Below are 27,719 nucleotides of genomic sequence, written 5' to 3'. Positions count from 1 at the left end.
ATGATCAGTGTTACTGGCAGATTAGTTCAATTTAAGATCATAAAAGTTCTTATCAGTGTCAAAACGTTCAGCTGCCACAGACACAACTCTAGCAGTTCTTTCTGATTTAGCACAAGAAGTGGTGTGGATAAGGACTATTCTCATGCAATACAGATGAAAATGCCTGGGAACACTTCAACCTATCTTTCATGCTAGCTTCTCTACAGAAAATCAGTCCTTGTTCAGGTGTCCTGGTAACTCCAAGTCCCCTTTAGGACATGGTGTTTACAAAAGAAGATTACTTTGCAAAACTGGACAACATCACTGGAAAAATACATTCAATCTTTGCATTATCAACTTCAAATGTGAATTCCCAAGACCTGGTTTTATCAGAACATTCTCAAGTCTTCTAGTATAGATACTCCACTTTTTTTTTTTTTTTTTAATGAATTATGCTTCTTTTATTCTTTTTTAACAGGCTCCCGCACTGAATCACAAGACCCTTATCTTTTGGACCATGTACAACAAACTATCTGTATTTGTAGTTTTCACCAGTCTATCCAGCTGTTATTTTATAAACATTTCCAACATTATATTCAGTTACTCCAAACAAATAAATGTAACTAAAAAGGGCTGGCAAAACCCCCACAATTGTTGTCTTTGAGACTACTACAAAAAACAAGTAGTGAAAGATAAACAGCAGTAAGTCTTCCGTAAAAGGCTAAACAAGCAGGGTTGAACACCGCAGAGCAGGTCTTAGCCATATTCTCACAAGGATCTTTTCAGCACATTCTTCTCTCTAAAAATAGTACCTGTTTTTTCTTTCCACTTTTCTCCTTTGCTTATTCACACATTGCTAGAGGCGTCTTTGAGCTCCTTGAACACCTTCTGCACAAGTACGACTAACATGATTCCCACAGTGACCCCAACTATGGCAGGCCCAACAACCGTCACAACACTGACATTTATCAATGCTGTATTTAACCTATAGCTTCTCTTCCCATTTAACATAGTCGAGTAGTAATATTTTTTTATCATAAGTTGCAGCTTATGAAGATAAAGCAGAGAAACCTTGAGAGGACTGAGGAGAAAGAAAACAGGATCCTAAGGTTTACTGGCAAGATATCTCCATCAGAGCACTAAAAGACCTCTATAAAGTCCCACTGGCACATTCTCTGGTGTACTTCATACAAGTCTGGTCAACGCACGCTAAAAAGATTAATTCATATATGTAAGAAGGCAATAATGGGATTTTAGGATGATCAGGTGAACAGGAAACATCTCACGCAAACAAGAGAGAGTTTGGTTTAGCAGTGTAATACCATTACTCTCTAGAAATACACTGAAGACAGTGAAATCAACATTACAAAGGAAGAAATGCTATTTAAGCTGAAAAGCAATGTTGGCAACTGCCGCTGACAAAATTGGTCTAACATACAACCTAAAAATTACAAATACTCCCAAATATCAGTTATTTAGGTCTGAAGCAGTCTTCCAATAGTTAGATAACAAAACACACAAAGCTTGTTTTTATTATCATCATCTCATGTAACTTCAGTTAAAAACCCAAGAAAAAAAGCAGAGAGAAAAAGGTCCAACCCAGAAATCTTCTCCCATTTTCTGGAAAACAGGGAGAAAGAAGGAAATAAGTCACCACACTAACTCTAAAGTGACTAGCAACACCACTGAAGTGTGTATGTCAATAGTCACAGGTCTTCTGCTACAGACTCTGTTGAAAGCCAGCCCCGGCACTGAAAAAGTACAGGTCACTTAGACTTGTACAGACCACCTGACAAAGCAGCGGCTAGAATGGCAGGAGAAAGGTACTCCTGTGAGGAGATCTGTGCACACTTCATGGAGCTCAGCTTCATCTGTCATCACTAACTGCAAAAAACAATTCACGTTCACACTGACGAGGGCAAGAATACCCACGTAAAGAACAAACTGTTAAAACCCCAAAGCTTGCAGTAACAGCTTCTGGGCACTAGGCCATTGTATCAGACCAAATATTTAGACATTTCAGAGAACCTCAAACTCAATTTTAAAAGTTCTTTTTTTTAAAATAATATTTGTTCCTCTTCCATATTTGCATGCAAACATAAATCACTAGGAAAAACCAGGGATAAACACAAAAATCCCTCAAAACTGAAGGCACATCAAGAGCAGACACTGTTGTTCAAGTAGCTTGAGGGGACTTATTCCTTTCTGATATCCTCCAGTAATGGTATTGGACACTTGCTATCTGAGTCTGTATTCTGTCATTCTTCATGGGAGTTGTTCATGTCAGAGGGAATTAGGGATTATAACAGATTTGGGGGAGGGGAGAGAAGGAAGGAAAACACAAGTCTTGGAAGAGACAGAGCTATATGGCAGTACACAGACATTTCAAGAATTAACTGTCAAACACTGAGGATAAGTGAACTAAATACTAGAAAGAAGAACTGCTATTTTAATCAATAAAAAAGGCATAAGCAACCCTAGCTGAGTCAGTCTGGCTAGCATCGGTTACTGGAGTTCACTGGGATTTGGAGTGAGACCGGATAAGAATAACGCTGAATCCTAAAACCTTCAAACATTGCAACACTTCTTCTCCAGCCCATAGTCATTCCTGGGAGGATTATAACAGATACAAAAGTCATAAAGGTTCAAAGTTGTTTGCGTGTGAGTGTGCAGCAGCAGAACAAAGCAGTAAACCACAACTAGGCCGTGTACTAGGCCAGCTGCCCTCCCGCTGACGGATAAGCTACATTGCATTTCCTACCCGTAAGGCAACGCAGCTGATAACTACAGTTACAGGGTCACAAACCCTGGACCATTATCCTCATTTTTCTCATAGTAACTCACATAACTCACATGAGCGTATAGTACATTCCTCTCACATCATTATTTGCACACAATACCTATGATTTCTCCTAAGCTATGGTTTAAATATAGGCAAATATTGCTAAACATTTACGGCTCTCAAAGCCAGGAAGAGCATATTACGTATAAGAGCATGTTCTGTATTATGCGAGTCCGCTGAAGTGTAAGGTTTCCCTACATGCCTCTTAAAGAACTCAGACCAAAAAAAAATACTAAATTTGTCATTCAGTTCTTTGTGCAATAATGAAGTAGCCATCACTAGACATGATGACCAAGATAAAACTCCCTGAAATACAAAACTAGATATAAAGTAGGCAACTCCTGATGTGGAACATGCTGCCTTCCAAGTTGTTTTCCTTGATGCATTGCCACTGGTAGGGTAGATAATTATAATCTTCTTAAGTTCTTAGAAAAAGTAAATACAGACACCATGTTCTCAATTGTATTAGCAAAAACTTTCAGCATACCAATTAGTTTTACCCCCTAGAATTAAAAAGACAAACACTTGCAGTGAAAAAAACACGTGAGGCCCACTCTTGAGCTGTTGAGGCCTAGCAGGATGACACTGGAAAGTGTTAATACAATAACATGAAAAATGGAACAGTTCCACCTTTTGCCTTACAGCTCTACAACTCTCCAGCTTCCCTCCTCAAAAGTACTATGCTACTACATGAGAGCCAGCTATCACCATTCTTCGGTTCACCTATGCCAGCCAAAGAGAAACCGAATAAGTTGAATACTTCAACTTTACCTTAACTAACCCCACAGCAGACTTAAACAACTTTTCTTCTGAAATGAAGCTTAGCAACAGTTGTCTACATCTCAAAGCAACATACCATTGCTCTACTCCAGGGAAACCACTTCGAGAGAGAAGTCAGCACAGACTTTAACCAAGTCCATTTTGGAATATAAATAAGGAGCCATTCACAGCAGCAATTTACTCAGGGAAGTCACTTGTCTACTGACAACAACTACCATCAAGTACCACTAACTAGGGGCCTCCACAAACCACAGATAAAGGAAGCTTGTGGCAGAGAGACTGTCGCTCTCATCTTTAAATACTTGACTTACTAAACCTGCAACACAATTTTTACCAAGGAGTTTGTTTCCTTCCTGAGATAGTGTCAAAAGATAAGAATCAGTCTGTGGTTTCCCAGCACTTGCTCAACAATCTTCCATAGAGATTCTGAAGTACTAGGGGCATATCCTCCTCAGCATGACAGTAACAACACAGAAGCAAAGTGACTGAGGCAGCCTACTGAGGAAACAACACATCGAGGAAATACTTCTTAAGTAAGTACAGTTAATTTCACTCTTTGCCCAACCCACAACCAGCAAATCACCTTCTGCATGGCAGTACCCTACATGCTCCGTATTGCTTGTTCCTGCCCACGTGAGCAGCTCTTCACTTAACACCACCTTTGTCTGTCTGGTCTGCACTCACATGAAGGTGGCTTACCACCTAAGTCTTTCCCAGTACATGAAGTCTGCACTTGGGAGAAGTGCAGTGTATGCAAAAGTAAAGAAGAACTTGCTTTCTGCTTTAGTGTATCTCTTCCTTAAGGCACGTTTCAGATTTATAGGTCTGAAGGAAGTCTAGGTTACATTCTTGATAGCTCATCTCCAGATGGTCTTACTGTTCCTTAAAACTATATTAGCAAACTGCTTTCACCAAAATATTTTGGCTTGCTTTGTTTTTAATGTTTTCCCTCTGATTCCTTAGGATGCTTTACCTGGAGCTATCCTGGTTGCCGAACCAGTGATTTCTGGTTAAAAAATAAACTGAACTGTCCACTGAGCAGCGCAGTGTCATTACAGTCAACAACAACTTCCACAGAGGTGCATATGTATATAAATATATGAGCGGAGAGCACAAAACTACTTAAGCCCCCACAATACTTATAGCCACATTGGTAACGTCTATGTGAGACTGCTAAGGTGCTGTTAGGACCAAGTTTGGTCACCCTGAAGTGACTCTTCTAGCGAAGCCCGCACACACACAGGTACCGTACTTCAACGCTCAGGATTTAAAGTAAGTTTCATTTACCGCCGCGGGAGCGCGGGCAGCTGCGCGGGGGGCGGCGGAGTCTCTGCCCGCCTGCGCCGCCCTGCCCACCCGCAGCCGGGACGCGCGTTTCCCCGCCGGAGCTCCGCCGCGCCCGCGCAGCCCCGGGCACCCGCCGGCGGCGGGGCGGGGCCGGGAACAAAGCCCGGCTCCGTGCCACCCTCCCCGCTCCGTCCCGCCATTCCCGAGCGACCTGGCACACGCCCGGCTCCGCCACCCCCAGCAGGGTGGCTGCCTCGGCGGCCGCCGAGTGCCATAGGCCGGTGGCTGCCCGGTCCTGCTGCCGCGGGAGACGACCGGAGCTAGTCGGACGGGTGCGGGCGTGGGGCGGGAAGAGCCCGGCGGCGGCAGCTGCTTTCCGCTCGGCCCGCGGGGGCTGTGCGAGCGCCGCGCCCACCCCGGGGGCTCCGCGGGGCCGCCGATCGCGCCGGAGGGGAAGGCCGGGCACGCACCCCGCCGCCGGCGGCCGCGCTGCACGGGCGGGGCCGAGAGGAAGGGGCGGAAGGAGACAGGGCGCGGGCCGCGGGGGGGGGTGGACCGCAGAGAGCTCCGTCTCCCCAGAGCAGGAGCGCCGGAGCCCCGGCCCGGCGGGGAGGCGGGCGGGAGGCGCCAAGCGCACGCCAGCACCGCCGACCCCTCCCCGCGGCGGCGGGCAGGGCCGCCCAGCGTACACCGCCTTCCCCTCCTCGCCCCGCCGTAAACAAAGCGGCCGGGGCCGGCCAGCGGCCGGGACCGTGCGCGGGGCAACACCCCCCGCCCCCCGCGCGCTCCGTGTCCGTTGGAGCAGGCGGCCTCTCCTCCCCCCTCACCTCAACCGCGGCCGGTCCCGGCTCCGCCGCCGCTTCACCTGTGCCGCCGGTGCAAGCGCTGCCTCTCGCCACAGCCCCGGGCGCCGCCGCCCCAGCGCGGCTACAGTCCCCTTCAGAGCGACTCCGGTGGGCGCCGGTGAGCGACTCGCGCCGCCAGCATCCCCCGCCGGCTTTATCCCGACGCCGCCTCTCCTCTACGGTAACTCGACGGTCCGGCTCGGCCCTCCCGCCCCCTCCGCCTCCCCATTGGCACGCGCCGCTCCGCCAGGAACCGACGCTCACTGGGGCAGGCGAGCGGCACTCACGCGGGACCGCCCCCCCGCCTCCTCCCCGTTGGCTGCCGAGCGTCCAGCCCGCCCGCCCAGCCCCGCCCCCACAGCCGTCCGACACCTTGGCCAATCACAAGGCCGCGAAGGGGAAGCCGCGCCTCCCATTGGCGGCGCCCGCCAGCTTCCTTCGATTGCGATAGGCCCAGGCGGCAGCCAGTTCCGCGTCCCGGCCAGCCCGCCCGTGGGTGCGCTCTGAGGCGCCGTTTCCCCCTCCCGAGCCTCCCCGGCGGGTGAGGGGCCGCGGACAAACTCCCGCCCGGGCAGCCTGTCCGCCGCGGGGAGCGCCCCGGCCACAGCGGCTCTCCTTAGGGCGGCGGCGGGTTCCCCTAGCGGGAGGGCGGAGAGAGCCGCCGATGGGACAGGCAGGGACAGCCGCCTGCGGCCCAAGGAAGCCTCCGCGTATCGGTGAGAGCAGGACACATCGCTGTCGTTAAAAACAATTACCGAGACCCGTAGCGCCCAGGCAGCCGAGAACAGAATGGCCCTCCGGGGATGCAGCTGCTTGGCGGGGAACATCGAGGAAGGGTCCGCGCTAGCGAAGAGATGAGGCTCCGCAGGGTCTGGGCCGTGCCCGCTGCCGTGCGGACGCCCCTCGCAGCGCCGTTCGCCCTGGGAACCGGGTGGAACATAGCGGCCGTCCCCAGGGAACAAGGGCAAATACTTGCGTCTCGGCCAGCTGCGCAAACGCGCGGATACCGCCTTTTTGCCAGAAATTACTCGCGTTTTTCTACCCCGCAGCAGCAGCCTGGCTCCCGGGAAGGCTGCGGGGAGGCACAGCTGGTAAAACACTGGGGCTGCTTTCGCCATCGGAGCTTAACTTTGGTTTCACGTCCTTCCCGCTGGCAGCAATTCGGGAGGTCTATGGTAATACAAGCGACAGAGACGGAAAGGCAAGGTAATGAGGTAATTCACAACAACATGCTCAGAAAATTCGTCTGATATTGAGACTGGCCAGGATTTCACCAAGAGAACAAGTCTGGTGGCTGAATGGAACAATGTATTTCTGAACAATGCAAAAATAGGGGAGCCGATGGTAATAAAAACAGAAACAGCACCAACATTAAGAGATTAGAAAGTAACTATATTTTCTGTTGGAGTGCCTCAAAACCTTCCAGGCTTGGAAAAAAAAAATGTCGACCATGATAAAATAACTCCAGATCTGCAAAAAACAGTAGGAAGAAATACTTTGAATACTTAAGTCACCATTTTTCCACTGTCAAATATAAGCCTGTCTTGCAGGAACTGCGCTGTAATAACCATATCCAACAAAACCAGAACTGAGTAAAAAGTACGCTTTTTTTTTTTTTTTTTTACGAACAACAAATGCGCCAGCACAACAGTTGCTAATCTCTGTTAAGAGGAGCTCCAAGTTCTGTTACACACTTTGTACAATTCTGGTTTGTTTGGAGTAAAAGGTCCCTTCATGCCCAACTTCTCATGTGCTGCACACTCTTGAGACATGGTGTACATCAATTTGCAGAAACCAAGGAAGTGGAAAGCAAGAGTGGAAAAATAATAATATACTAGTAGCTGAGAAGAATACTTCAGATTAACTCTTTCCTGTAGACTTAAGATTTTTGTCAATGGAATTAGATTTGGTTTTAAATTCTATTTTAACAACTGTACCACAGTCTAAATGTTGAGTAATAGAACACCTAACAAGAAAAACAGGATTTGTTGCTACTGGTGTTCTGCATATTTCAGATAATTGGTTAAGCAAAGTATGTCACAAGTTGCTTCTGATTTTCAAGTTATCCCAAGTTAGGAGCTCAGCCTGATCTTCCCAATAAATGTATATACATCCAAGCAATTGAAACAAGAGCAGCTGAACACCACTGCCAATGAAAAATCAGACCATTGGTATTTAACCCTGAGCACCTGAACTTTACACGATGCACAATTATACCACTTTCAGAACCCAGATTCTCCTGACTGATACCTGCCTGCTTTACAAAATAGCCCTAAGGATTAGTTAGCATGTAAAATACTTTTCAAAGTATGTTACAGTACCAGTTATTATTAGTAGTAATTATTATCAATGTGGATAAAGTCCTTAACTAATTGAGGCTTTGAGTATCAGCTCCACAAAGACACCCACTCTTGTTTCTTGCTGATGTGCCATAATGCTTCAGGCAAATAACTGATTGTTTGCCACCAGTTGCAGTAGTAATAACAATGCTTTTTTTTTCTTTTTTGTATGAAGCACTTCATTAGGGATAGAGTGATTTTTTCCAAATACAGTCTTGTTAACTCTTGGCAACCTCTGACTTCTCGGCTGTTGGTGTTTTACTCTATTGTGCAAAGCACCAGGCAAAAAACAACAGCCAAAAAAAAAAATTCACCATTCCAGCTATGTACTCAAGCACATAAACTTTCAATACTTGTTTTGGCAACTTTCCTTACCAGATCAGCATATACTCCAACTCTTTCACATGTTTACTTGTTTCAGTTATTTCTTATCCAATATTATAAAACTAAAGCAAACTCTTTGTTTTGCAGTAGATCTGTATAAAACCCGTCACTAGCTGTTAAACAAGGAGATGAAGAGGAATTTATCCAGAAGAGAAGCTCTTAAATCACTTGACAGTCTCGCAACTCACCCTATTAATTCTTGAGCTCCAGCTTCAAGAGTTCTGAATATTCACCAGTGACTTTGTTTTGCAAAGTACTGCAATTAGAAACCCTCCAATATTCACACCTACCAACTTCTTGTTACATAAGTAATCAGTTCATTTTAAGAGAACCTTTTTTCCCCCTTAAGTTTTCATTTTTCCTTCTCTGAGGCATGTTCTTCAAAAGAAATTGTTTCAGTACTACAGTATTTTGAATCTCAGTGTCATCCAAGAGTGAGGAATATAAGTCATAAAAAATAAAAAGTTTAGAGTAATGGATGAGCTGTAACGCATCTGAAATTTTTTTTTACTCCTGAAGCAGTGCAAAAATACTTTATGCTATTTCTCTTTACAAAGAACGTGTCAGTTCTGTAGATTGTACACATTTAAAAACACTCACAAAATAGCAATTAGAAAACAGTCGCTGAAACATACAACTCACTGCGCATGGCATTAAAACAAACAGCACAAAACTCCCTGGGAAATAATGTTACTTTGTCATCTCTAAAGGACTACTCTAGTGCACAGATTTTCAACAAAAATACCAAATTGGGTAATGGCACCTGTCAAAGGAGAATGTTGGAAAAATAATATTCAAGAGATTATATTTATAGAAAGGGGTTAAAAAGCCAGCCTCACCCCTTGCCTGAGCACATGATTTCATGTAATGCATCAGAAGGACTTGACTGTACGGTCACCAATTTTAAATTCGAGTTCTCAATAGTTGCAAGAAAGATGGCATGAGTATAACGGAAGTGGCAGAGTTAGACCAGATGTCAAAAAGGGTGTCCTTGTTAAGATTTCTTTCCATGGGTGAACTTCAAAGAAAGATTTGAGGACAGAGAATGAGGCACCAAGGATGTGGATATGCTCTGCCATCTCTAATGAATATAGACCTACAACTGCAGTTCTAAGCCAAAAAAACAGATATATGTAACCAGGTGAAGTTTTTAAGTACCTTTAAGTATTTTACAAGCAGACTGCATTAGGTGAGATTTCTGGAAGGATGGTAAACTCACTGGTTTGCTGCATGACTTTATTTTTTTCCCCATTGGAAGTCAGAGGGACTTGGGGATAGCAAAGTAAGGAATCTGAATGGGTAACTATAAATTTTACCATAGAGCAGCAAACCAACAACTCAGAGTCATTATTTTCTTCAATGAAGGAGACTGATACCTATTTCCTCCTCATTGAAACTCCATCTTTAGAGAAGGTGTAGTCCATAAACATGTCCTACCCTACAAAAACACAGGTTTTAACAAACCATTGTACTCCACCTAGAATACGTTGAAAAACAAGCAGGAAGAAGCATGAAATAAACTGCTGGCTGGAGGGGGGGGGTCGAATGCATCCGCCACACTTAATAAGTGTGCTATAGTCCCATAAATAAAACTATTGTGAGCCGATGAGGCCAAAATCTTTTGCTCTCCGATTAATTACGTGTATAATTCATGTCCATGTATTGGGCAGAACTTCATTAGGGTGGGCCCAGGTGACTGGCAGAAATGAAAGTTGGAAGTAATCTACATTATCGGGTAGAGCCATCTCATGGAAATAAGTAGTTTTTCTATTTAATGATGAGCACTATGAATTAAGAACCTTGCAATACATAGTTTCTGGTTCTATCCTCCCATCTTATTGCAAGAATCCAATACTTAAAAACTCATCTCCTCTACAGCTTTCTTGGTGCAGCCAGCCACTCCAGGCAGCCAAACCTATCACTTTACACACTACTCCTATATCCTTTGAGTGCCCACAGTGTTCATTCTATAGCCACATTCTCTCCTAATTTCAGACATTCCACATCCACATTCCCTACTAATTTCAGACACCTTTGGTCTTTAAACCCTTCCCTCTCCTATCTTCAGGCAGGGCCTTTTTTTTGTACAGCCAGCAGCAATTTAAGCCTCTTCACTTGAATTCCAGGGTGAACAGACAATGGCTTGCTGCAGGAAAGGCTGAAAGGGAGTGGTGCATTCCAGGCAAGTAGAGGCAGATGGTAAATTCAAGCCACAGCACTGAATGTTCACAACGAAATGCCGCAGCCTACATTGCACTATCAGAAACATATTTTAATTTTTTCCTCAGCTTTTCCTTATTTCTGACAGACTGCAAGGATCCACTGATGCTGCCATTTCAACAGCATTAGCTGGAGCTAAGCACACAGACTTGTCATCTCCCACTTCATTACAATCCCAGCCAGCAAACCTCTACCACTTTCGAGTTCAGACAATTGCCTGCCTGGTCCTTGCTTGGTCCTAACTTGAACTCTTTTACAGATATCAGGGATTCCTTCTTTTCAGTCACTTCTGGACATGTATCTGTAGCAACCAGTTAACACACCTATTGGCAATATACCTACTGTTCAAGCTGGGCATGGACCCATGAAAGCTTTTTGTTAACATTTACCCAAAGCAGCAAGGCCGTCACAAAGCGCAGAGGTCCTGAGGCAGGTCCTAGCGCTGTGTGACACGCACCAGCCGCGGACGGGTTACCTGGGAGGGACCCGCCGCCGCTGAGCCAGCGCCTGCTTCCCCACGCGTCAGCGGGCAGGAAACAAGATAAAGCACAGGACGGAAACATCCTCGACTGAAATGAACGCTCTGAGCCTCAGCTGTTAACTCTGGCTCCTTCCACCGCCCTCACTCGACCTTCCCAGGGAGGAAACGCCGCCGCTGAACACAAACAAACGCACACCGGCCCTGGGCCGCAGCCCCGAGTTCACCCGCAGTGGCGGCGTTTTGGCAGCACCACAGCCCCCCGGACCTACCCGGACGCCCGCTCGCGGGGCCTCTCCGCCGGGTTTCAGCCCAGGGGAAGGCCGCGGAGCGCTGCTCGGCGCTCAAGGCCCACCCGCTGCCCAGGCCCCAGAGGGCAGCCCCGGGGCCTCACGCCTCTTAACGAGGCCGCCCGCCCCGCCCGCCGCCGCCTCCACGCATGCGCACGGAGCCAGCCAGGCGAACAACGTCATGTTGACTTCCGGGTCAGCGGCGGTTCGCGCTGCCCTGCTCTGCCCTCCCCGCCATGGAGGCCGGGCAGGGTCCCGGCGGCGGGGAGCTCGGCGACTCGGCCGAGGTACCGGCGTTCGCTCCGCGGAGCTGCCTGTGGGAAACCGCGGCATCCCGGTGGGGCTTGGGGTTGCTTCTGCCGAGGGCGAGGCGGCAGGACGGGGGCCCGGGCAGAGGGATACGTGTCAGCCCTTCGCCCGGCCCTGCCGGGAGCGGGGTTGCGGGGACGGCGTCTTGGAGGCTTTGCCGGCGGCCTTTCCTGAGGGAGGGCGTCTGTGCAGGTGTTCTGCCCGGTACCGGCGGCCTCCGCGCATCTGCCCTTCCCCCGGCCGGCAGTCGGGCAGGGTGCCCGGTCACAGGCCTCTCGGGGCACCTCTGGGAGCAGGTCCTGGCCTGCTGGCACAGCGGCTGGCCAGCCCTCACTGCGGGGTGCGCACAGCTCGCAGTGTGCAGTTAAAACCCTGGCAAATATTTTTAAAAGGGATTTAACGACCTGTATGAACTCATCAATCTGGAAGGCTGGTTGCAAGAACCAAAGCAGGTTTTTATGAAGGAAAAGGAGTGAGCTGAGTTAGGTTTTGATCCTGCTCAAAGTATTTTCTGCTCTCTCATGTGATTTGTACGAGCATTGCATTTTTGAAGTGATATATTTCATGTGACATTAATAGATAAAGTGCACCAGTTCCTTAAGTATAGCTATGTAAAAGTAGAGGCACTGCAATGTTTGAAAGTTAGACAAAGTTTTTACTTGAAAAATCCCTTCTTGAGCTTTCTTTTGCTCATTCTTATCTATTTTATTTCCCTAATGAAAGAGGGACGTACCTAAGCCTTATGTGCCGACAGAGGAGGAAAGAAGGCTCCTCAAGGAATGTGCTGAAGAGAGTGCCCGCTATAGAGGTAAGTTCAGTTTACTGGAAAACTTGGTTTGCTTTTCTTCCACCCTTAGATTTTGTTATCTGAGGCATTAAGGAAGGAAGGCCCAGGTCAATATATCACAACAGTTCATTAACAAGCTTCATGTGGTCTAAAATTGCATGTGAATGTTGATCCATGTAGGATTTACATTTGTTAAGAGTTTGCAGGACAGGAATTTTGTAAAAGGTGCAGCATGTTTTTTAAGGTTTATGCTTTATAACAGGATCCCTTCATATTTTAAATTCATGTGCTTATTAGAAGTCTGAAAATAGATATAACTGATGAAGTCTCATTTATTTCTGTATCTGAATATGCTTTTTGTTCTATGTTTTTATTTTCAATTTTTGTTGTCTTTAGAAAAAAGAATAAAATAGTTTAGCTTAGAAGCACTGCTTTCCATTTTCTGGAGATCTCTGAAGAGAACAATGTAGAAGTAGTCACTGATCCAAATTTTTGGAGAAAATTTGTGTGTTTATGCATGACCAGACATTCAGGCTTTTTCCCCTGTAAATAAAAGCTAAGGTTCTCAGGCATGATTCTTCAGTCAGTAATGATTTCTGTACTACAGCTAGTATAAAGGAATAATAAACCCGCATTGTTTTCACAGAGTACTTTGTGTCTCATTTTATTTGAAATATCAAGGTCATATTGGGTTTTTTTCCACAAAACATTGAGAACTGATTGCATTACTTCTTGTTTCTGTAATCCAAAGGTTCCAGACATACCTGTTTTCTTTGTTACCTGGCCAAGAGCTTTGACCAAGCCTTCTGATGTGATTGTGACCCACTGTTTGGTCACACACTATTAGATTCCTGCTGATGCTGATAGGTGGCTTAGCAGAAACCAGGACAGATGAAGAATTTAGCAGCTGATTTGCTAAATTTAGCGCACTGGGTCTCTGATTTCTCCTGGCAGCCAGTACTTTCAGGGGCCATTTCTAAGGCATTGTGATTTTGAATTAACAATTCAAAGTTCTGCTTTATGTTTCTCCATTACTTTGACATTCTCCTCTTTGACTTTTATTCAAATCTCTGGAAAACTTCAGCTTGCTTGCTAAAATCTAGCAGTTTTCCTTGTATTTTTATAAGTGAAAAGAGTCAGGTTCATTAGTAATAAGATGGTGATTGGTTGTGGCTTATCGACAGTCTCTCTCCTGGAAGAGGGGAGGGAGTTGTTTGTTCTCTTGAGGTGTTCTCTCTGAGTTTTTGGTTTGCCACGTAACTTACTGCCCCGATCATCTTCATACAGAGACTGAAGAAACATCTCAAAGGTATTGTTGAGAAGTCCCTTATTAGTTTCTTGAGTGATTTCACTTCAGGGAGCTACAACAGTAATGGAAAGATTTTTTTTTCAGGTGTCCTGTTATCTCAGCGGAACAGCCTAAGGCCTGTTGTTGTTTTCTAGGTCTCCTGCCTTTGTTTCATTGTTCTGTGTTGCACCTACCTAGATTGTTGTTTCTCCTGTATTAAATGCATATTATTTGAATGGCTCTTTGCAAGAGGTGTGGGCTGCCTGTGTGACTGCCCTGATATCCGCATTCTTATTGTATCAACTCTTGTTATTCACAGATCTTACTATAAATTTGTGTATTTTCAGTTTGTTTATTCAAGTTTCAAGCTGTACCAAATTTTTGCCAGTTCTTACAAACCCTCTCTGTTTTGCTGTAGTTTCTATTGACAGCTTCTATTTCAGAAATGCTTGCTAGTAATTGTATAATTCAGTTTAATAGCTGCTTTACTGGTATTGCGATTTTTTTAATCACATTGTCATATAAGATAAATTCTAATACTGTAAAATTCACATTACAATCTACAGTTTTTACTTTGCACTTTTAATCTCACTAACAAAATCAAACTAGATTGATATGACTTTTTCACTTAAAACCTTTTCAACTAGGGTACATTACATTCACATCCTTAATTATGTGCCGTTGATGTATCTGCTTTCCATTTTTCTTCCTAGGATTTGTTTAGTTCCTGAAGAAGAAAAAGTACTTTTTGCCCATAGTAGTGAAAAGTATTTATCTTTTCTGATTTATTAAGCTGCTTTTGGTTTTTTTTTTCCTACACTTGAAAAATTATTCATATTAATTTTTATGCGTGAACCAAATTTTCATTTACCTATTACTCTCTTAATTTCCATTTACCATTTTAGGTCATTTATATGCTCACATACTAGCAGCTGTTTCCCCGGAAGTGTGTAACCTGCTTTTGATGTCTGTAATATTTGTGTTGGGTCCATAAATAACTTCAAACCTGGAAGGGTAGACTGAAGTCCCTGTAACAAGTTCCTTTGTTTTCAATCACCCTCCCTTGGTTTTTTGTGGGGTTTTTGTTTGGTTGGTTTGGGGGGTTTTGTGTGTGTGTGTGTTTTGTTTTTCCTCTTACAATTTAACTTGAATTGCCATTCTACACCTAAGAAAATCTAGAAGTCTAAATTTTGGAAAATCTAGGTCTAGAATCTCTAAAAGCATCAGGGTTTTAAACTTCAACAGATCGGAAGATGTTATTCTCTATAAAGTGTTACTTTAATCTTGGTTGTGAACCAAGGAGCCAGTACTTTTTCTTAAAAGTGACACCCAGTCATGTTTTACCCTAAAATGCTGGTTGAACTTCCAACCTACTTTAGATCTGTCAGAATTTGTGAAGGAATAAACTGTTAGTTTATGAAATATATTTTAATACTGTGCTGTTCACATTCTAAAAATATAATTTATCTTCAGATATGAACTTAATTAGCAGATCGTGTGCATCAAAACACTATAAACATGTAGTGCCATTGCAAAAATTTCTCCACTAGGTAAAGTCATTGAGACTTTTTGTAATATCTACATTTTCAGACTTGCTTAAAATGTGATTTCATTATGACATATCTAAATCTTTACTGCAATGAATTTTAGTCTTCTGTCATGTTCGTTATTTCGGTGTCACTGTATCTTGCATGGGCATCGTGGTCTTTACAAATAGTTTAAAAGTTAATCTTCCCAATATCATAATTATCAGTGCTTGAAATAAGCATTCCTTTAGTTTCTTGCCATCTTCAAATGCTTCTTTCCACCTGAAGTCTTTCAATATGATAAAAACTGATTGTGACGGGTAGTAACGCTCTCCCATGTTTATTGTCTTCTCTGCATTCCTGACCCTACCCTGAGTTGTATAGTCGATCCGTAAGCTACAGAAAATGCTGTCCTGTTCTTTAATGTGCTGGTGAATAGAACAGTTTACCTAATTGTAATCGATGTAGTTTATATGTCTACTAGTGTTAGACTTTTTCCAAAGTTCTTCTGTTAAAACAAAATCAAGACTTTTGGTTATCAACAATTTTTAGAGGTACTGACCTCTGTGTAACTGCCTTTCATCCTGGATAAGTGTGTTGCTTCTCTGGTTTAAAGTTCTGCATCTTGATGCTGTTGCGGTTGTAGCTAGACCTGTAATCTTGTCCTTAACAGCTTTATCCCATGCAGCATTGGCTTTTGTGTTTTAGGAAGCATGAAGTCTAATGAAGACAGGATGACTCATTAACCAGTACTGCATAATTTGTATGGAACTGAGAATGTTTTGTAATTCATATACAGTTTGTTAATTATATATATGGTTGTATTCTTATACAAATGAGCTTAGTAAGGCCTAGCAACTGTTATCGCATATTTTGTTAAATGTAGTAGAAAATATTGAAAATCATATTTTAAGTAACTTTTCTTCTTCTTCACAGCTTTTCCTTTGGCTGCAGTGAGCATGCTTGCTACTAGTTTCTTAATAAAAAGAGGTAAAGTGTAAACATGCTTTGGGTTAATTTGGATTTGCTTAGATGAAATATATTTCTGCTGCTAATAAAGTTACTGTAACAGTATAATGTCTAACCTACTTGTAATTAAAAGAAGTTCAGACTCTTTAACTACATGACTTGCAGTTCCTGAAACTAAAGAAGGAGCAAAACTTTGAAGTAAAATCAAATTCATGTTCATTTTATGTTTTTTGGCAAACTCAATATCTCAGTGATTATGAAACATAATATTCTATAGTGTGTAGTAATACTGTGTGTGATATTAGAGAGGTAGTTCTTAGGTATTTATAATTTGGGGGAAATTCAGATGTTAGGTTTTCTTGATGTTTCTTCAACATTAAGTGTAAAAGAGTAAAGTGCTACCTACAAACATAACTACAAACTAACCTACAAACATAACTACAGTTAATGTTTTTCAGCTTAATTCTTATCTCATTACTAATAATTTTGATCCTTATTTTCAGGTGTTTTACGAGATAGCTCAAGATTTGGCTCTTTTACAAAAGTTGCATGTAAGTAAAAGCTGCATATAAATTCAGCTTGTATTCATGCCTTTGGTTCTGGAGTCTGTTGCACAGATGTAATTCCCATGAGACCAGCTGGCTGATCCACTGTCACTCCACTCTATAATAATCATTGAGTATCTCAGGTTGGAAGGGACCCGTAAGGATTGAGTCCAACTCTCTGCTCCTCACGGGACAACCTAAAACTAAACCATACGACTAAGAGCATCATCCAGATGCGTCTTGAACTCTGAGAGGCTTGGTGCCATCACCACTTCCCAGGGGAGCCTGTTCCAGTGACTGAGCACCCTCTCAGTGAAGAACCTCTTCCTGTTCAATCCAAACTTCCCCTGACACAGCGTCATTCCATTTCCTTGTGTCCTGCCACTGGTCACCAGAGAGAGGAGATCAGCAGCTCCCCCTCCACTGCCTCCCTTGAGGAAGTTGTAGACTGCCATGGGGTCAATGTTCGAGCTCTGTTTTGTAACTACAACATCTCACACTGCAAGAACCCATCCAGTGTCAGAGCATTTCATTTGTTCACCAGCTTTGAATTTGTGCAGCACATTTCAGACAAGTTTTGTTTACAGGCATTCTGTAAAATTGTAAGATTTGAAATATGCTTGACAAGAATTTAAGATTAAAACATTGTAAATAGATATCGTACAAGCTTACTTTAAATTACTTTGCCAGAGTATACCCACCCCACCCTTCCTAATTTGAAGGTCTTTATTCATGCATCTCACTTGTCCCATTCAGGCTATTTTAGTGCCTTTTTTCCTGGACATTATGTATGTACAATTGTAGGAAAAGAGCAATTTAATGTGAATGATTTTGGATTAAATGTAATCAAAAATGAATTAACAAATTAACCTTTTCAATATAATCCATGACAGTAAAACAGGAAGTTGCCATCTTGCCAATCTGCCCAGATACAGGCAGTTACTTGTACAGTTTACTTCAGTGGGAAGAGGGTAAAGCCTGTGATTTGTGGTGAAGGAAGTGTTGTTTAAGCAGATAAATGAATGGGAGAGACTAGGGCTGCCATTTGTTTATGCTAAATTCTGCCAAACAATGTTATAACAAACATTTCTACTAAATAATAGAATTCTATTTCCTTGATAGCTCTTACAGATTTCTAGTTAAGGGCCATGTTCCTCCTGTTTAATAGAACTAAGTTTTGAAATCGACGTAAAAAATAAGGAGCAGCTGGACCAGACCAATTATTCTTGATGTTAAGGTTATATAAGCTAAAGTACTTATTGCTTCTCCTTTTTGATTTACATTGGTAGGTATATGGACTTTCATTTTATCTTACAGTATTTTCCATAAGGTGTGAGTTTTGGTTGTTTTTCAGCAGGTAACTTCTTGTGATTTATGTGCTTTTTAAATACGGGGATTTTTCTAGGATGTAGCTGGATTGTAAAAGGCCTGAGTTAAGCAGGTTTCATTTCATCCTCATATTGTTTAGGTCGGATGCGCCTACTGTCTACAGGATCTTCCTGAAAACTATTGCCAGGGACATAGTTTATAGTCCAAATGATGTCTCCTAATTTAACTGCACGTTCCTCCTGCAGTGAAATCTGATTAAATGAACCAATGCAGTTGTGTTTTGGTTTGTTGTTTTTTTTTGTTTCCTCCATGAGTTCTGACAGAAGAGCAGATGCAATTCCAGGCACTGCTGCTGGCTCATAGCTACCTGATGTTAAACAACAGTTCAGACAGTTCTTGCTTTTCTGGTGTCACTGCTCTGAGCATATTGCTGCTGCATCTATTGATTACAATAACGGTCTGTGTCACTTCTGGTTATTAGATTCTTATTCTGAAGAGTATCCATGCCTGATGACAGTAATTGGTCTTTTATATCTAACCAACATATCTGAGTCAGGATTTTTTAGTCTCTGTCTTGCATCTTTCCCTGCATTGTCCCTCTTGGTTTTATCTGGAAGTTGAGAGGTGTTTAATTTTCTACGTAGGAATTTTTTGATTCCAGGATGTTCTCCCTATAGAAATTACTCATAACTTTCTTCAGTAGTCTTCTAGGCAGTCTGACAATTTAATGGAACTTCTAGTTAGTTGTGACTGATGCACCACATTGGCAGCATCCCCTTCAGCATAACATAGAGCTATTGGTCCTCTGCCCCTCTTTGGCAAAGAAGAGTGAGATCCGTGTGTCCACCTTCGTGTTAGCCGGCAGCGGGACCTGACCTCTTCTATTGATCTCTGATCGGCTTCTCTAAGGGCTTGTCACAGTGAATACAGAAGCAACAGTATCTCATTTACTGTGCTAACTTTGAAAATGTGGATCATTTGGCTGTTAGTTCTGTAGTAAGAGAAACCAAATACTTTAGCCAATAATTACTTTGGGTGAAACATCTTCCAGAGAGATGCTTCCACTTTTTGTGACTGGAAAGCCTCAAGAAAATGATACTTTGCAATTTATGCTGCTTAGCTTTATTTTACTAAATATTTAGTTTAAATTCAGACTGTTTTTCCTTTTAGGGGCTTGTAATTCTTCCCTTTGCGCATATTTGTAGCATTTGAGATGTCTTCCAGTTTTGTGGGTTTTTTTGACCTGCTAAACAGCTAAACCCTTATGTTTCTCATTTGTAAACTTCACTTGTAGTTGTGGCTGTTCTCTTTTCCTTTGGACAATGATTTTTAACCTCCTTTTGAAAATACAGACAACTGGAACAGGGATCGCAATTTTGGTACCAGTACAGCACAATTGGGTAAAATACCCTTTTATATTGATTCCCAGTAATTGACTCTTTCCCAACTTAAAGATGATTGAGAGTCTTTAGTCTTTGTATTTAGAAAATACTCATTGCATATGAAAGAAGGATCTAGTCCTTTTCTCCTACAAAGTCAATGACAAAACTTCTATTAATTGCCATTGAATCTTTCATGGTCCTTCATACTCTCTTTGACCCACTCGTAAAACTTGAAGGAGCCAGTTGATGGAAATAATCAGTTTTAAGCCCAGAAGGAACTACCGTGATTTTTTTATTCTTATGTCCTGTCTAGCAGATGAAAATAGCTTGTGCACTAAATTGAAAGCATTTGCCTAATGATTGCAAGGGTTCAGCTAATTCAGTTGCTTGCCTTTTCAAGATCTGACTATTCTGATGGATTAAATTTACTCCCTTTGTTTATTCCTGACTGTTTTATCATATTTAATAGTTACTTGTTATTTCTCGATCTTGGGAAAAACTGATTGCAATTTTTTTTTTTTTTTGGTCACCTGTCACTCATCAAGTACTAGCTGAAATCATGTGATGCTCATGCCATGCGTAAATCATTGCTCTGTGTCTCTGTTCAGTGGTTGCATTTGTTTTTAGTACCGTCTGTCTACAAAAGAACCAGAGAGAGATGGTTACTGCATGGTTTTCGTTTAGATCTAAACTGTTTGTTTGGTTTTTTTCTTTTATTCAAGGTACTGTATAGTTTATTTGAAATTATTATTTTGTAACTATGATGAATGTTATGATACAGCATATAAAACCATCTTTTTTTCTTTTAAAAAAGTTGCTGGAATGTGTGGATACCTGGCTGGAAAGATATCCTACTTGCCAATCTGTAGCGAGAAATTTAAGAAACTGAAGGATTCCCCAATAGGAGATGTTCTACGACAAGCTCAGAGACATAGTTCACATAAGTATGAATTTAATTCTCTCTTAAATTTGAAACTTATTCTTGAATATGACATTTTTAACACTAACAGATCAAGACTACATTTGCAGCTTTCAAAGACCTTCAGAGCTGCACTCTCTCTCTTTCCCCTATTACCCCAAATCTACCACTTTCAAGAAGCTGTATCTGTAGCAGTTGGTCTAAACACGCATGTTGAGCTCTTTACATACAGCTGATCACTTTGAGGAGTAGAAAAAAGAAACATTTTACTTAGCAAAATGTATTCCTTGTAAATTAAGATGTTGTTTTCCTGTGGAATTTACTTATGGTAGTGTGACGGCAGAAGTTGCGTCCTTAGTTTAGAAGTAAACTAAGTTAACTGAAATAAAATAGTGTTACATTCTGGAAGTTTTTCCCATAGTTTAGTTTGATTGAAGTAGGAAGAGAGTGGAAATTATTTCAGAGTTTATCAAAGGAAAGAGCGTAGTAAACAATATCAGTGCAGGAAGAAGCATGGTGGTCAAACATACTGCTGTTTGTTTAAATCCTTTACATCTGCAACAGCATTATGATGTACATATGAGAAACTCATCAAGTTCTTAAAACTATTTCCTGTTTTGTTCCAGCATGTTTTCTCAAGTGGTTTTTAATTGCGAAGTACTTTCGGAATATCTCACTTAAACCCTTGACTCGAAACTGGGAGACTAGTGTTTGGATAGTGAGTAGGAGTCCTGCTACGTATGTGCTAAGATTTGTTAAATGTTTATAAAGGACTTGATTAAATTTTTAATTACTTTATAAATTCAGGTTTATGACAGATTTGTCTACAAGATTTACCTTTATTCTGAAAAGTTTGTTTTTTATGGCATCAAACATAATCTTAGGAATTACCACTTTATACATTTACTGTATAAATTCAGCTGAATTGGAGCTGGACTTGTCCCTTCACCCCCTCCTCCAGTTTCTAATAAGAAATTGTCGTGATCATTAACTGTGTGTACTCGAGCTGAGAACCTGTTTGAATGCCATCATCTGCGGCACCAATAAGTCCCTTCAACCTTTAATGGACCATTCTTTTGTATCTGTAAAATTTTATTTCCTAAGTGATAAATTCTTCTTTTTTTTTCTTGGTTGAATTATTAAATTCATTCAAATTGCATTGTTGTCCATAGATGCTCCTCTCTTAAGCCAGCAACAGAAATCATTACATTTTCATGGTCATTATAAATCTACTAGTTAAAGTATTTTGGTAATTCTGATTTGCAGGTAAAAATAGGTAGGGAGCTAAAAGATTAGATAGTTCTTTAAAGCTGTGATTGCATACACTTTAAAAATATAATTAAGGCAACAAGATGGTTTAGGTCTGTATGCTTTTTGTGAGAATAAAACCAAGACTAATTGCAAATGTTTTTCATATGAAACTAAAAGTATAGCTAAGCAGAAATTTAAAGTAAAAAATTAATAAATACTCTAGAGACATTCTAGTGGCACCAAGTGGTGGCATTCTTGATAAAGAGACATGTCGTGTAGTGGTTTGCAGGGCCATTCTCTTGAGTATGTAGCAAATGCTTTAGAATATCAGGCCTCAGTTTCCAGAGTATTCTTTATGTGATCTTACCTTTCTCTCTTAAGAGAAAATTCGTTGTTATTTCTGCTGAATTTGGCTACTCAATAAACTTCAGAATTTAATTTCCCCAAGATAGCTCTTCATTCTCTTTTTTTTTTCTGCTGCTTGGTATTGATCAATTACTGCAGCTTCTAGTGATGAAAGGTTTTAAATTGCAAACGCTTCCTCAAGATCTTTAAAATTAACTGTAGTTCATGATACCACCCTGTACTATTTGTGTCTGATGGGTCTTTTCTGTGTGAGGACTCCCTGTGGGAAGGGATTGTCATTTTTGTCTTGTAAAGTGCAAAATACTTTCTCTGTTTTGTCTTCTGTTCTGGAGATTTTCAGGTACGAGTTAAGTTTCTGGGAGGAAGGGAGGAGTTGTTGGGGAAGGGATTATATAGATCTTTGCCAGTGTAAAGAGGAAAAAAAAAAACACTCCAAACTTCAAGATGATAATTCATGTTGGAAATTAAACCATTTAAAGTAAGAGTATTTTCTTGAACTGTGCATACTGTTACTCTTATAGTTCCATTTTAAACTTTAGTATTTCTGTATTTAATATTTAATTGCATTATGTTCTAGCCGTTCCAGTCGGAAGTCTGAATTTTCAGACATGCCTTCTCAGTCATTTCCTGAATCTTCTCCAAGAGCTGGGTTCCCACTTTCTTCCACCTACTCGGATGATTATAGTTCAACAGATAGAGCCCTCTCCAGTTATGAACCTGTTCCATTCAGTGCCTCCCTGAATGAATCTTCACCTACAGGAATTACTGATTACACTGTTCAAGGTGTGTTTTGTCTTAATATTTAGCAGTTTGTAGTACAATGACTCTTGCTTTGACTTAGACACTTCTCTTACTAAACTATGTATTTTCATCCCATGCAAACATTGATGGTACAGTATAGTGGTTTTGGATGAAATAGCTTGAAGTTCCCAGAATTGTGTTTAGACAGAAGGTAAATAGATGTATTATTTTGTATTCCAACTGTAAACTAAATATGGGGTTTTTTCATGTTTTGTAGCTCTAATTGCAAGTAAAGATCGTAAATTAACTTAAAAGGTTTAATCTGTTGTGAAACTAAACCTGCAAAAAACTCAGCCTGACTTGAAGTTGTTCTTGATCGAAATTCAGATGAATATGCCATCCTCTCACTGCACTAAACAAACCACGGTCTCTACCATCGGTCTGCCAGCCTTTCAGAGGTTATTTCATTGTCACCAGCAGTGGGGCTGTAACTGTATACTACAATAATTCAGTGACATCAAACTGTTTTTCATAATGTAACAAACACTTAAATCTTCTGGGAACTGAACGCATATTGTTCTGTCCAGCGACAGCTGATTTTCTCAGGGAGCACTGAAATGGTTTTCAAGTCTTGTTCTGTGCAGCTGTTCCCCTCCTTCCACTATCAAGTCTCTCCTCAGCTACTGTAGGGGAAACACACGATTTAGAATTCAGGGCTCCGGTGCAAAAAGGAGGACGCTACTGTCAAGAGCAGAGTTGCATGCTCTGAATTAGTTTGGATTTTAAAGTCCTTTATGGAAAAGGTTTTATTTCACAAAAAAAGCCCTTTCATGCAACACAAGTTTAGTTGTATGAAAGTATCAGATGTGAATGTGTCAAGGAAATTGTAGTTACACTTCATCACAAAAATCAATAGTTGCTAGAACCTTAATTACAGAACCAAGATTTTGCATTATAAATGTAGATAAGAGGATAAAATGTTGATCAGGTGACATATGATGGATGTAGCCCTAATTCTTTGAAAGCAGAATTTAAAGCCTGAATGCAAACCCTTGAGCTTCGCTTAGATATCTCTTCAGAAATCATAAATATATGAAATGTATGATTATCATAAATTTTACATAAAGTGACCAGCACTATTTTATCCCTCAACAACATATAGTTGTTAGGGTTTCCATTGTGTAAAATGAAGAAGAGTTAACTGCCAATCTGCCAAAGCAGTTTGACAAAATTAAAAGGATAAAAGGCATGGATTAATTAAAGACCACATACATGCCCAGTTGCATTTAGGATTGCAGCTGTCATGCTCCTTTTCATTTGGGATTGAGCCATAATTAACTGGCATTCTAAAATAGGTTGCAGCCAAGTTTTGGTGTGATGCCATTTCTAGCATTTTGGTGTACGTTTTTTTTTCAGAACCTGCTCCAATTCCAGAAGAAAGTCGTAAAAAAAAAGGCATCACATATGAGGAATTAAGGAATAAGCACAGGGAGACATATGATGTAATGCCAAAGGCAGAAACTTCCAGCAAGTTTTCACAGGAAAAAACAGCTAAGGAAGGTAATGTACTGATTTACGGAAATACGTAGTAAATTCAAATATTGGCAGTTATGTTAAAAATGGGTTAATTCCGCTCACCCTTTAAGCAATTTATTTTTACAGTATCTGCAAGTATCTCATGATGTGGTCTGGAGTTTCATATTTCAGATTAATTATTGTTTCAAAAATATTGATCTTCTAATAGCAAATTCTAATTCCTCTTCTCCAGCCGTGTTGCTCAGTGCCAGACTAAGTATCTCATAACATTTGGTGTATTGAATGTATCGAGGAACCTCTTTCAACAAAGAATTCTCTAAGCTCAGAAAAATACTGAAGAGTTTGAGCTATGGAAGGGGGTGTATGTTCTAGATAGCATTGTTCTCTTACAATAGAGCATGTGGTTGATGGTTTTGAAGGTGGGGGGGTATTTATTTTTATGAGTTGTTTCATGTGGAATTAGAGGATTTCTATAGAGGCATTGTTTGTAGAGGTTCATTTTCTACATTAAAACTCAAAAGAAGGAAACCGTGTTTGGCAGCAATATTGAGATTTGTTTTCACAGTGAAAAACAAAACTTTACACAGCAAAATAAGAATGCAACATCCTGAAGAATAAAATGCCATTCAGTCAACTTCTGGACTCAGTTTTTTGAAAAGAAGACATGGAAGCGATTCATAATTGCTTGCTCTAGAAGTTTTTTATTTAGTGTGACATCTGTGAAAATGATGTCGGCAAGAGGAACATTTTACCATTTAACGCACTGCTGGACTAGTCAGCTTGAATTGTTTGGGTTTGTGTGCAGTGTCCAGTCTTGCCAATCACGTTGCAAGAAGATTTGCAGGAGTAGCTCATGTCTCCTATGAGGCGTAACAGGTGGTAATAAGTATAGAAGAGTCTATTAATGCAAAAAGTTCTGAAGCAGTAATAGGAAGCTTTGGAACTGTGTTTCTTAAGAGCGTCAGTGAATTACTTTCTCCAGATCATCTCTCTTTGGACAGATCTTCGTGGTCTTGAAATAAAAATTATAAACAATTATTGGGTAATGATTTAAATCTGTTATTTCAAAGATGGACGCCTTTTTGTCTTATCATGTGACTATGCCAACCGAGATATTACAACACTACTGAGGCTGTAGTTTCAGATTGTTTCTAAGTTCCATCAGCTGACTCTTCATGGATTTACACGTTTCTTTTTCAAGCTATTTCTCCACAAATAGAAAGCCTGGACATGTCACTTGAAAACCATACACAGAAATCTTAAAGCAGCATTTTGCAAACCTTGTCATATTCCATGGCAAATCTTGCAACTGTGAAATGAGAATATGCATTCATTATTTTCTTTTTAGTTATCTGAGGTCTACAGAAGGCCTCTATAAAATGTCGATCAAATATTGCACTCTATGTTTCTGTGTTCTGTTTGATGGTGATACTTTGAGAACAGAACTACACTGAGCAGTGCATGAGATTTGTAAATAAACTTTTAGGAGTATCTCTTCATATTTTCAGGGAAAAAGCGTAAGGAAGGATTACAAAAGTTCAGAAATGTTTTAAAAGTGGAAGCACATTTGAATCTACAGTTCAGGGCTTCTGCTGATGTTGTGGGCTAAGATCTGATTTAGCTTCTCATGTCCCACTGGACGTGTTACTTGCTGTACGCCTGAGTCATTCCCCTTTGTTCCTCCTCATATCCCTGTGTTGTAGGAGCCAGACTAGCAAATGGGAGACAGTGGTTTCTGCAGGACAGAAAACAGACCATGCTTAAACCAGGCTTAAGCAGCTCTAACTTCCATCTGCTCGTGCCTTCTCTGTTCATTGTAGCTGTACAAATCCATGCACTGGCAGAGTGATCTGGGCTGGACTGTTTTCCAGGGAACGAGGGCAGCCTGCTCAGCTGCCACGGGTAATAGAACTGGACATCAAATGGTACTTTGAGAGAGCTTCTCGTTGCGCCTCACTGCAATACCAGTCAGCTTAACAGAGATTTGTCTATGCGTTATGCCAACTTTGCTAACATCTCCCCAAAACAAGGACCACACATTCTGCTCTGTTCCACTGGTTCTACTGCAGATAGGTATTAATAAACAGTGGGCTTAGTACTTAACCTGCAAGTGGATTTATCAAGGGGTGCCTGACTGGTGTCAGCCTTCCTATGGGACGTACAGATCATCCGTTACCCTGTCAGTGGTGGCATCTGTCACAGCCTGCTTGGCAGCTAGCTCACTTTCAAGGGAGCATCTATTCACTTTCTGGCCATTCACTTACGCATGACATATTTCTGAATAAATTTGTTAAGAGCAGTACCCTGTTGGGTTTTCTTTTTTAATGCTCTGACTCACTCCTATGCTAAAGGAAGCTGCCAAAGAATAATGGCTGAGTAGTTTCCTAGTAGGGATTACTGAGTTTTGTTTGTTTGTCTTTGAACGTGTTTTTAACTATCCTGAATCCATCTCATTGTGCACGTAACTGGATTATGTAGCCACATTATTTATCGCAACATTCCTTGCCTGTTTCCTCCAATTGTCTTGGTTTCATCCACGTTACATTTGTTTCAAAGTAATTACAAATTCCATGGAGCAGAAATTGGCACAGTAGGCCTCTTGACTGAATATTAATTCATTAAAGAATAATGATGAACAAACTCTTCTCCCCATTTATTCAGAGTAGCTTTAATTAGATGTTGTGCTGTGACTGACACTCCCCACTCCCCACTTAAAATGATAATGCATTTTGTCATACTCTTGGCACTGTACAAGATAAACTTTTGCTGGTAAATTAAGTCATATGTGACTACGTTTTTTTCTTTTTTTTCAGTTAAAGTAAATAAATATGGAGATACCTGGGATGAGTAAAAGCTGAATGAAGAACCGAAGAAAACTGTCTCCTGTCAGCTAACTTGAACTTCATCTAAATTAATCACGAGTATCAGCACCTTCAGTGTGTTTTGCCAGGCACAGCTATTAATAAATTAGGAGAAAATCCTGACTTGCTAGAAGATTGGAAAAAGAAAAAAAACAAGTATTTAGGCTTGATTTTTTTTAATTTCGCATAAACGGCAAGTGAGGCTATTGTGAGGTGTCATGATTGTAAACCATTTGTGTTATTGTTTAAGAGTGAAAAGGGTTAACTGGCAATGACTGATATAAATGCATAGCAAAACGTAAAAATATATGTAAATAAATGCAATCACATATGTTGAGAAGGGAAAAATATCCGAATCTTCTCAAGTTTTCAAGACTTGCATTAAAAGTTACCTGTAGAACTCAGCTCTCACTTTGTTTTGTCTGAAAGTGATATGCTGGAAACCTCAAACTGTGGTCATGCTTGG

General features: G+C 41.3%; 2 protein-coding genes across 3 annotated transcripts in view; one reads left to right on the top strand and one right to left on the bottom strand.

The window, feature by feature from the left end:
• The window catches only part of FRYL (FRY like transcription coactivator), a 163,875-nt gene extending 157,939 nt beyond the window's left edge, over positions 1–5,936 (bottom strand). The window contains exon 1 of one of the 2 annotated variants that reach the window (XM_065633171.1): positions 5,716–5,936. The gene's annotated coding sequence lies outside the window, so the exon portion shown is untranslated. The remainder of the gene's footprint in view (positions 1–5,715) is intronic. The other variant, XM_065633172.1, reaches the window with a different exon arrangement.
• A 5,684-nt stretch (positions 5,937–11,620) lies between these two features.
• Positions 11,621–27,657, top strand: OCIAD1 (OCIA domain containing 1). Its single transcript, XM_065633886.1, has 8 exons — positions 11,621–11,731; positions 12,477–12,561; positions 16,291–16,344; positions 16,827–16,874; positions 20,394–20,523; positions 22,693–22,898; positions 24,273–24,416; positions 27,206–27,657. Exons 1-8 carry the CDS (start codon positions 11,681–11,683, stop codon positions 27,241–27,243), a joined length of 756 nt encoding a protein of 251 aa, XP_065489958.1. The 5' UTR covers positions 11,621–11,680; the 3' UTR covers positions 27,244–27,657.
• Positions 27,658–27,719: the final 62 nt, after the last annotated feature.

This window comes from Caloenas nicobarica, chromosome 4 (assembly GCF_036013445.1).
Source record: "Caloenas nicobarica isolate bCalNic1 chromosome 4, bCalNic1.hap1, whole genome shotgun sequence".
NCBI classification, from domain to species: domain Eukaryota; kingdom Metazoa; phylum Chordata; class Aves; order Columbiformes; family Columbidae; genus Caloenas; species Caloenas nicobarica.
The sequence above is the reverse complement of the archived record's forward strand: the minus strand, read 5'-3'. Positions and strand labels throughout refer to the sequence as shown.

Coding starts and splice junctions, on each gene's coding strand:
- OCIAD1 (XM_065633886.1), top strand. CDS start 11,681: ATGGAGGCCGGGCAGGGTCCCGGCGGCGGGGAGCTCGGCGACTCGGCC. Junction 16,345..16,826: donor TAGTTTCTTAATAAAAAGAG/GTAAAGTGTAAA, acceptor CCTTATTTTCAG/GTGTTTTACGAGATAGCTCA. Junction 20,524..22,692: donor CAGAGACATAGTTCACATAA/GTATGAATTTAA, acceptor ATTATGTTCTAG/CCGTTCCAGTCGGAAGTCTG.